The sequence below is a fragment of the Lucilia sericata genome, unplaced genomic scaffold (genome assembly GCF_015586225.1).
Source record: "Lucilia sericata isolate MDLA Ls3-8-SP2 unplaced genomic scaffold, ASM1558622v1 Contig001997F_arrow, whole genome shotgun sequence".
Taxonomy (NCBI): Eukaryota; Metazoa; Arthropoda; class Insecta; order Diptera; family Calliphoridae; genus Lucilia; species Lucilia sericata.
Genome location: NW_023995864.1, coordinates 47501 through 58034, shown reverse-complemented (window position 1 = coordinate 58034; position 10534 = coordinate 47501). Strand labels below are relative to the sequence as shown.

The window sequence follows — 10534 nt, the reverse complement described above, 5'->3', positions numbered from 1 at the left end:
TAGTTAGTTAGTTAGTTAGTTTAGTTAGTTAGTTAGTTAGTTAGTTAGTTAGATTAGTTAGTTAGTTAGTTAGTTAGTTAGTCGTAGTTAGTTAGTTAGTTAGTTAGTAGTTAGTTAGTTAGTTAGTTAGTTAGTTAGTTAGTTAGTTAGTTAGTTAGTTAGTTAGTTAGTTAGTTAGTTAGTTAGTTAGTTAGTAGTTAGTTAGTTAGTTAGTTAGTTAGTTAGTTAGTTAGTTAGTTAGTTAGTTAGTTAGTTAGTTAGTAGTTAGTTAGTTAGTTAGTTAGTTAGTTAGTGTTAGTTAGTTAGTTAGTTTAGTAGTTAGTTAGTTAGTTAGTTAGTAGAGTTAGTTAGTAGTTAGTAGTTAGTTAGTTAGTTAGTAGTTAGTTAGTTAGTTAGTTAGTAGTTAGTTAGTTAGTTAGTAGTTAGTTAGTTAGTAGTATTAGTTAGTTAGTTAGTTAGTTAGTAGTAGTAGTTAGTTAGTTAGTTAGTTAGTAGTTAGTTAGTTAGTTAGTTAGTTAGTAGTAGTTAGTTAGTTAGTTAGTTAGTTAGTTAGTTAGTTAGTTAGTTAGTTAGTTAGTTAGTTAGTTAGTTAGTTAGTAGTTAGTTAGTTAGTAGTTAGTTAGTTAGTTAGTTAGTTAGTTAGTTAGTTAGTTAGTTTAGTTAGTTAGTTCGTTAGTTAGTTAGTAGTTAGTTAGTTAGTTAGTTAGTTAGTTAGTTAGTAGTTAGTTAGTTAGTGTAGTGAGTTAGTTAGTTAGTTAGTTAGTTAGTTAGTTGTAGTTAGTTAGTTAGTTAGTTAGTTAGTAGTTAGTTAGTTAGTTGTAGTTAGTAGTAGTTAGTTAGTTAGTTAGTTAGTTAGTTAGTTAGTTAGTTAGTTAGTTAGTTAGTTAGTTAGTTAGTTAGTTCGTAGTTAGTTAGTTAGTTGTGCTATAAACGAGAGAAAGTCATACTTAACTGATCGTTTTGGATGGTGAATATACAAATAGAACTTTTTTGTGTAAAATTAATACAAAATTTCAGTCACGATACAGTCTGAACTAACGTCATCGCATTCTAATTTATATTACTTTATATTCAATGGGAATTGAATCATCGATTACACATATTTCTGCTAATGTTATCACTTTTGTCAAAAGTATCTGTTAAATTGCAGTATCAGCATTGCAATAACATTATAAAGTTTTCTTAAATCCAAACAAAATCAGACACAAAACATATTTTATTCAACAGAGAAAATGGTTTTATTATATTTTTCTTATCTTGTGTAGACTACAAAGTGTATATACCCCATTTACCCCCATTTACGTCCAGTGATATTTTTAAAACAGATAAACTGTAGCAGTATGCAGGAATGCCCGTGATTCACAAAAATACAGTTTAATAACTCAATTGATCAAATCCCTATAATTAATAGATCATATTAAAAACTAATATAGGTTATTTTCTGCATTAATAGACACCTAGTTTAAACTAGGCAAATAGATAAAAATTTGCGTAACTTTCAGTTTTTCCAATTGCCTAACAATAAAACGAAAAATCCCCTAATTATTTTGCAAATTCAGCTAAATTATTAATTTACTCTTTTCGTTGTAATATTGTTTAATTTCTTAAAACAAAACATTTTCATTTTAAGCAATAGCTCTCTAGTTTACACTGTCGTTACCTCTCTGGTGATCACTCTCTTTAAGCTTTTCAATAAAAATCTTATCGTTTGGAAATTATTATCAATTAAAATTAATACAAATGAAAAAATTCACAACAAATATAAGTATTTGTTTATACACTTGATAAAGTAACTGAAAATGAAATTAAACAATTGATGTTATTTTGTTTTTAATACAACAAGTGAAGGGAAACCAGACAGTCTGGGCAAATTTACTCAAACTTAAAAGCCGAGTGTAAAAATTTTTAAAATTTTGGTTAAAAATATGTAGTTATTTAATTTTTTTGATGTGTTTGCTGTGAACTTTGGTGATTTTTTTTTTATCCAATTTGTGTTTATTGTTAAATTTTTTTCTCAATAAATCAAAATTTTGAGAATTTTGTTTTATGGGGATTCCCTGTATATTGACATCAACCTGTAGACGCCAAGAGATAAATTTAATTCATTTAACATATGTGTGTTTATTTGTTTAACGTTGGAGTGATTTCTTGAGAAGCATCTGTTGGAATTAATACATTAACAAACAGGTATTAAAATGATTGACAATTTTAAAATTTGTAGTTGTAGCATATGAATATTATATTTAGTTTTGTTTGCGGTTAGTAACATTCTGTGATTGTGGTTGCTAGCAGAGATTTGAAAGAGTTAAATCTATGAAAATAAAAATTTATTCGAAATTAAATTAGAACAATGTTATGCTAAATGAGTTTACTATGAATAGAACGTAATGTGAATTAGAGTGTGGTGACGTTAACTTAGACCAAATCGTGACAGAAATTTTGTATTATTTTTACAACAAAAAGTTTTATTTGGATATTCACCATCCAATGTGTTAAGTCTGAATTTTTCTCGTTTAAAGAACACTATTTCAACGATAGACTAGACTATAGACTAGACTATAGACTATACCATAGACTAGACTATAGACTAGACTATAGACTAGACTATAGACTAGACCATAGACTAGACTATAGACTAGACTATAGACTAGACCATAGACTAGACTATAGACCTATAGACTAGACTATAGACTAGACTATAGAGTAGACTATAGACTAGACTATAGACTAGACTATAGACTAGACTATAGACTAGACCATAGACTAGACTAGACTATAGACTAGACTATAGACTAGACCATAGACTAGACTATAGACTAGACTATAGACTAGACTATAGACTAGACTAGACTAGACTAGATAGACTAGACTATAGACTAGAATATAGACTAGACTATAGACTAGACTATAGACTAGACTATAGACTAGACTATAGACTAGACTACAGACAAGGACTATAGACTAGGCTATAGACTGGACTATAGACTAGACTATAGACTAGATATAGACTAGACTAGAGACTGGACTATAGACTAGACTATAGGCTAGACGATAGATAGACTATAGACGAGGCTGTAGACTAGGACTATAGACTAGACTGTAGACGGACTATAGACTAGACTGTAGACTAGACTATAGACTAGACTATAAACGAGACTAGAGACGAGACGAAAACGAGACTAGGCTAACCGGGAGGGGGAGCACACTAACTAACGAACTCGAACTAACTAAAACGAACGAACGAACGAACGAACGAACGAACGAACGAAGAACGAACGAACGCGAACGAACGAACGAAAACGAACGACGAACGAACGAACGAACGAACGAACGAACGAACGAACGAAAAACGAACGAAACGAACGAACGAACGAACAGACGAAACGAACGAACAAAACGAACGAACGAACGACAAACGAACGAACGAACGAAACGAACGAACGAACGAACGAACGAACAAACGAACGAACGAACGAACGAACGAACGAAAACGAACGAACGAACGAACGAACGAAACGAACGAACAACGAAACGAACGAACGAAAACGAACGAACGAACGAACGAACGAACGAAAAACGAACGAACGAACGAACTAACGAACTAACGAACGAACGAAACGAACGAACTAACGAACGAAGAACAAACGAACTAACGAACAAAACGAAACGAACGAACGAACAACGAACGAACGAACGAACGAAAAAACGAAACGAACGAACGAACGAACGAACGAACGAACGAACGAACGAACGAACGAACGAACGAACGAACGAACGAAAACTAAAACTAACTAACTAACTAACTAACTAACTAACGAACTAACGAAAAACGAACTAACTAACTAACTAACGAAACTAACGACTAACAACGAATAACTAACTACTAACTAACGAACGAAACGAACTAACTAACTAACTAACTAACTAAACTAACTAACTAACTAACTAACTAACACTAACTACTAACTAACAACTAACTAACTAACTAACTAACTAACTAACTGACTACTAACTAACTATCTAACTAACTAACTAACTAACTAACTAAACATTTCATAGATTTTTCACAAAAAAAAATATTTTCCGTAAATTCTTTTTTCGTAAAAATATAATTTTGGACTACAAATATGATCCTAATGTTCTCAAATTAAGATTTGTTACTTAAAGATAATGACCAAACCCTATTGACACAGCTTTATATGTAAGAGGTCCCCTGAGTGGTCGCCTTCAATTAGAAAACTCTAAGCAGTCCTTACTAGCAAAGATACAGTTATACGGACAGGGCAGTCTCAGAACTACAGCCATAACTATAGCTTTGCAGGTGATGACCGGTTTTTCACACAAACGCCAAAAGCTGTAAAAACTTTTTCAGTTCCCCTATTTACCGATTGGGCAAACCCTAACATTATTATATTATATCTCACTATTTCTACTGCAAACTTGCATACGAATCTACACATTTGTATTTTCCGATTTTCGATAGTAATTACTAGCAAAACATATTTCAAATAGACAATACAAATTTTGCAATAATATTTTAACATTGTATTCCATTTGTATTGTTTTCAATAAATTAACAACAAATCATATTTTATTTAAATGTATTTTATTTAAATAAAGTTTTTTGTTTATGAAATATTTATACATATTTTACTAATTAAGGTTCCAATTACTTGCAAGTTTTTTATTCAGTTTTTTTTTTGTTTCTTTTTAATAATGAGATCCCACGTGCAGCTGGAATTGTAATTCGCAAATATTATTCCCATTGTTTGTAATTAAAACATTTCACTTTTGTTTTCGTGTTAAATCTGACAAGTTGTTATAAGAAAAAAAAAACCTTTTTGATAAGATCGTTTAGATGCTAAATGATATTTAGAAAAACGTGGTAGACTTTTATATAGTTTTAAAGGTTTCACTGAGATTAGATAGTTAATTTAGGCTTATTATTTACTTTTCATTTGTTGTTAATGTTTAAAGGCATATTTTTTATCTGGATAAATAATTAACTTAATTTTTAATATTACCTCAAATCGTTAACACTTACTAAAAAGTATTAATAACAATGAAAAATATTAATTATTACATTTATAGCTACAATTAAAATGTTCATTGATTTAGCAAACTCTTTAAGCACTTTTAATGCAAGAGACTAAGCGCTCTAGCTCTAGCTTACACCACTATCTTATTTAACACATGATTTGTGTGTCTTTATGAAGATTTTGAAGATATTTTTTTTTATAAATTGATTATAATTTTTTATAATATTTTATATAAAACTTTTATTAGTTTGATAATTAGATTTTATATTTATTATTTAGTTTCATAAAATTTTTATGAAATCATTGCTTTAAATTAATTAAGAACATATTTCTGATAATACTTTTTATAGTTATATTACAGCAACAAACAAATATTTATTAAAAGTCTGATGAAATAATTTGTTTATTTTATTTGCAAGGTTTTCCTCGGACGATGGACTAGAGTTAAAAATATAGGAGTCCAACAGACTAGACTATAGAGTAGACGATAGACTAGACTATAGACTAGACTAGACTAAAGACTAGAGTGTAGAATAGACTATAGATTAGAATAAACTATAGATTAGACTAGACTATAGACTAGACTATAGACTAGACTATAGACTAGACTATAGACTAGACTATAGACTAGACTATAGACTAGACTATAGACTAGACTATAGACTAGACTATAGACTAGACTATAGACTAGACTATAGACTAGACTATAGACTAGACTATAGACTAGACTATAGACTAGACTATAGACTAGACTATAGACTAGACTATAGACTAGACTATAGACTAGACTATAGACTAGACTATAGACTAGACTATAGACTAGACTATAGACTAGACTATAGACTAGACTATAGACTAGACTATAGACTAGACTATAGACTAGACTATAGACTAGACTATAGACTAGACTATAGACTAGACTATAGACTAGACTATAGACTAGACTATAGACTAGACTATAGACTAGACTATAGACTAGACTATAGACTAGACTATAGACTAGACTATAGACTAGACTATAGACTAGACTATAGACTAGACTATAGACTAGACTATAGACTAGACTATAGACTAGACTATAGACTAGACTATAGACTAGACTATAGACTAGACTATAGACTAGACTATAGACTAGACTATAGACTAGACTATAGACTAGACTATAGACTAGACTATAGACTAGACTATAGACTAGAATATAGACTAGACTATAGACTAGACTATAGACTAGACTATAGACTAGACTATAGACTAGACTATAGACTAGACTATAGACTAGACTATAGACTAGACTATAGACTAGACTATAGACTAGACTATAGACTAGACTATAGACTAGACTATAGACTAGACCATATCCGAATGTATATAGTTTATATTGATACACGTACTTTATTAGGTTATTATTCTGTTTTTTAACCAGTCGTTTAGAAATGCCAGACTTATTTCCCAAAAAACAATCGATTTTGTCCCACTGTGCGCTGTTAAATTTTAATAAACCACAATATATTCATTAAAAATGAAATCTGATAAACTGTTCTTACCATATATCTACCATATCGTCATTACATCTCTTCTCTTATCAACACTAAAATAAATACTACCACCACCGGTTAACACCACCTCTAGCAACAGACTAGTAGGTACATTAATTAGTCTCAGCTTCACTCATTCGTACTCATACTAATGGCCCCTCTCCCACAACAAACCCCCTCCCGATAACAACCTAACCACCCCATTAGATGCAATAACAATTCATAGTAATATACAATATGAATTGTTTATATTTTTAAAATGTTATAAAATCGACAACTAGAACTTAAGTTAAGATCATAAACCAACAAAATAAATAAAATGAAAAAAAAAAAAAATGTTGAAAACAAAAACGTCTTATCGTTTATTCTTTTATAAGATTACAGTTTTAAAATAAACACATACAGCTACATTGCCACTCACACCACCTAAGGGGAAGCGAGAATACTTGAACCTGGGAAACTGTTTGGTTTAACGAATGGAAATTGTCTATGGCTGGCCTACAACAGTTAGCTGAAAAACGCTCTAAAGTGTAACATGAGAAAAGTGTAAAGATCGAAAGAAAAGGAATATTTATAAAAAAATGAATGAATTGATTTAAAGATTTGGAATATCTGTGGAACTCTGTGATATATAAAAATCTTCCTTATAACTATTAAACTATTTAAGTAACAAAAAAAAAAAAACCTAAAACAAAATGGTTTAAACTCAATAACGTTTATTGCCTATTAAGGCTCATTATTTCTTTTTTATGGCGGGTAAGTTTTTTTTATAAATAAAATATATAAATTTTTTAACAATTTTTTCCCCCTTTTAAAGCCATGGGTCCCATTTTACCTCAGCTATCGGTATGGGGCAAACAAATAGGCATTGCACCCGAGGTTATGGGTTATATTACCTCTATTTTGCCCGTGATGTATGTTATAGCTAAACCTATGTTTTGGTTTTGTGGCCGATTATTTTACGGTAGTTTTTATTTTTTTTTACATTTTCATTGTAAACTATTTAGTTAGAGTGTAAATTTTTGTTTGTTTTAGCATTTTCGTAAATTAATCTTTATTGGCCTGATTATGTCTATGACTTTGGCCTATGCTGCTTTTTATTTTGTGCCTCAGCCTCAATCGTCTTCTATACCTTTGGAAGAGGTTTGGAATGTTACATTAAATTTAAAGGAATTACCGATTTGTAATCCAGAGGTAAGGAATAAATATATTGGACTTGAAATTTAGTCAATTTGATAAGCTATAACATTCGACATAAGTAAATACAGACAATTTTAGTCCAACTAACACTTTAACGTGGCCTCGGATAGCTCGTAGTGTCTTCTGCTCAAAAGAGTTAAAATTTACAAGCGACAAGTCTAGTCTATAGTCTAGTGTATAGTCTAGTCTAAAGTCTAGTCTATAGTCTAGTCTATAGTCTAGTCTATAGCCTAGTCTATAGTCTAGTCTATAGCCTAGTCTATAGTCTAGTCTATAGTCTAGTCTATAGTCTAGTCTATAGTCTAGTCTATAGTCAAGTCTATAGTCTAGTCTATAGTCTAGTCTATAGTCTAGTCTATAGTCTAGTCTATAGTCTAGTCTATAGTCTAGTCTATAGCCTAGTCTATAGTCTAGTCTATAGTCTAGTCTATAGTCTAGTCTATAGTCTAGTCTATAGTCTAGTCTATAGTCTAGTCTATAGTCTAGTCTATAGTCTAGTCTATAGTCTAGTCTATAGTCTAGTCTATAGTCTAGTCTATAGTCTAGTCTATAGTCTAGTCTATAGTCTATCTAGTCTATAGTCTAGTCTATAGTCTAGTCTATAGTCTAGTCTATAGTCTAGTCTATAGTCTAGTCTATAGTCTAGTCTATAGTCTAGTCTATAGTCTAGTCTATAGTCTAGTCTATAGTCTAGTCTATAGTCTAGTCTATAGTCTAGTCTATAGTCTAGTCTATAGTCTAGTCTATAGTCTAGTCTATAGTCTAGTCTATAGTCTAGTCTATAGTCTAGTCTATAGTCTAGTCTATAGTCTAGTCTATAGTCTAGTCTATAGTCTAGTCTATAGTCTAGTCTATAGTCTAGTCTATAGTCTAGTCTATAGTCTAGTCTATAGTCTAGTCTATAGTCTAGTCTATAGTCTAGTCTATAGTCTAGTCTATAGTCTAGTCTATAGTCTAGTCTATAGTCTAGTCTATAGTCTAGTCTATAGTCTAGTCTATAGTCTAGTCTATAGTCTAGTCTATAGTCTAGTCTATAGTCTAGTCTATAGTCTAGTCTATAGTCTAGTCTATAGTCTAGTCTATAGTCTAGTCTATAGTCTAGTCTATAGTCTAGTCTATAGTCTAGTCTATAGTCTAGTCTATAGTCTAGTCTATAGTCTAGTCTATAGTCTAGTCTATAGTCTAGTCTATAGTCTAGTCTATAGTCTAGTCTATAGTCTAGTCTATAGTCTAGTCTATAGTCTAGTCTATAGTCTAGTCTATAGTCTAGTCTATAGTCTAGTCTATAGTCTAGTCTATAGTCTAGTCTATAGTCTAGTCTATAGTCTAGTCTATAGTCTAGTCTATAGTCTAGTCTATAGTCTAGTCTATAGTCTAGTCTATAGTCTAGTCTATAGTCTAGTCTATAGTCTAGTCTATAGTCTAGTCTATAGTCTAGTCTATAGTCTAGTCTATAGTCTAGTCTATAGTCTAGTCTATAGTCTAGTCTATAGTCTAGTCTATAGTCTAGTCTATAGTCTAGTCTATAGTCTAGTCTATAGTCTAGTCTATAGTCTAGTCTATAGTCTAGTCTATAGTCTAGTCTATAGTCTAGTCTATAGTCTAGTCTATAGTCTAGTCTATAGTCTGTCTATAGTCTAGTCTATAGTCTAGTCTATAGTCTAGTCTATAGTCTAGTCTATAGTCTAGTCTATAGTCTAGTCTATAGTCTAGTCTATAGTCTAGTCTATAGTCTAGTCTATAGTCTAGTCTATAGTCTAGTCTATAGTCTAGTCTATAGTCTAGTCTATAGTCTAGTCTATAGTCTAGTCTATAGTCTAGTCTATAGTCTAGTCTATAGTCTAGTCTATAGTCTAGTCTATAGTCTAGTCTATAGTCTAGTCTATAGTCTAGTCTATAGTCTAGTCTATAGTCTAGTCTATAGTCTAGTCTATAGTCTAGTCTATAGTCTAGTCTATAGTCTATAGTCTATAGTCTAGTCTATAGTCTAGTCTATAGTCTAGTCTATAGTCTAGTCTATAGTATCTAGTCTAGTCTATAGTCTAGTCTATAGTCTAGTCTATAGTCTAGTCTATAGTCTAGTCTATAGTCTAGTCTATAGTCTAGTCTATAGTCTAGTCTATAGTCTAGTCATAGTCTAGTCTATAGTCTAGTCTATAGTCTAGTCTATAGTCTAGTCTATAGTCTAGTCTATAGTCTAGTCTATAGTCTAGTCTATAGTCTAGTCTATAGTCTAGTCTATAGTCTAGTCTATAGTCTAGTCTATAGTCTAGTCTATAGTCTAGTCTATAGTCTAGTCTATAGTCTAGTCTATAGTCTAGTCTATAGTCTAGTCTATAGTCTAATCTATAGTCTAATCTATAGTATAGTCTATATTCGTTCTGCAACTTGTTATACCCTAAACCTCTATAGTGAGGAGGGTATTGTGCGTTTGTACTTATGTGGGTAACATCTAAAATATTGGTCCTACCTTAAAATATACCAATCGGCGCAGAATTAGTTTCTGAGTCTTGAAACAAGGACAAAGCCTGAAAATGTTTGAAATCGGTCGATTATTTTATCTAGCCGCCAACCGTAGCCTCCGAATAGGGATCATGAGCTCATAATTTTGTTAAATGTTTTAGTATGTATCTCTACAAAAATAGGTCCATATTAAAAATAAACCACATTTTGTACATACTACTCACTGGAGTAGGTTATCATATGATCGCCCATGCCCGACATCTGTTACGAACAAAATTAACTATTGTCGGTGAAATG

The 10534-nt window shown here is 31.2% G+C and overlaps 1 protein-coding gene across 1 annotated transcript in view; it reads left to right on the top strand.

Annotated features, from left to right (window-relative positions):
- Window positions 1-7290: 7290 nt before the first annotated feature.
- Window positions 7291-10534, top strand: part of LOC119613172 (major facilitator superfamily domain-containing protein 6) — a gene marked incomplete at its 5' end in the record, with an annotated part of 5250 nt that continues 2006 nt past the window's right edge. Inside the window, 4 exon segments of the mRNA XM_037969117.1 lie at window positions 7291-7330; window positions 7392-7510; window positions 7512-7538; window positions 7610-7768. Coding sequence (XP_037825045.1) covers window positions 7291-7330; window positions 7392-7510; window positions 7512-7538; window positions 7610-7768 — 345 coding nt within the window.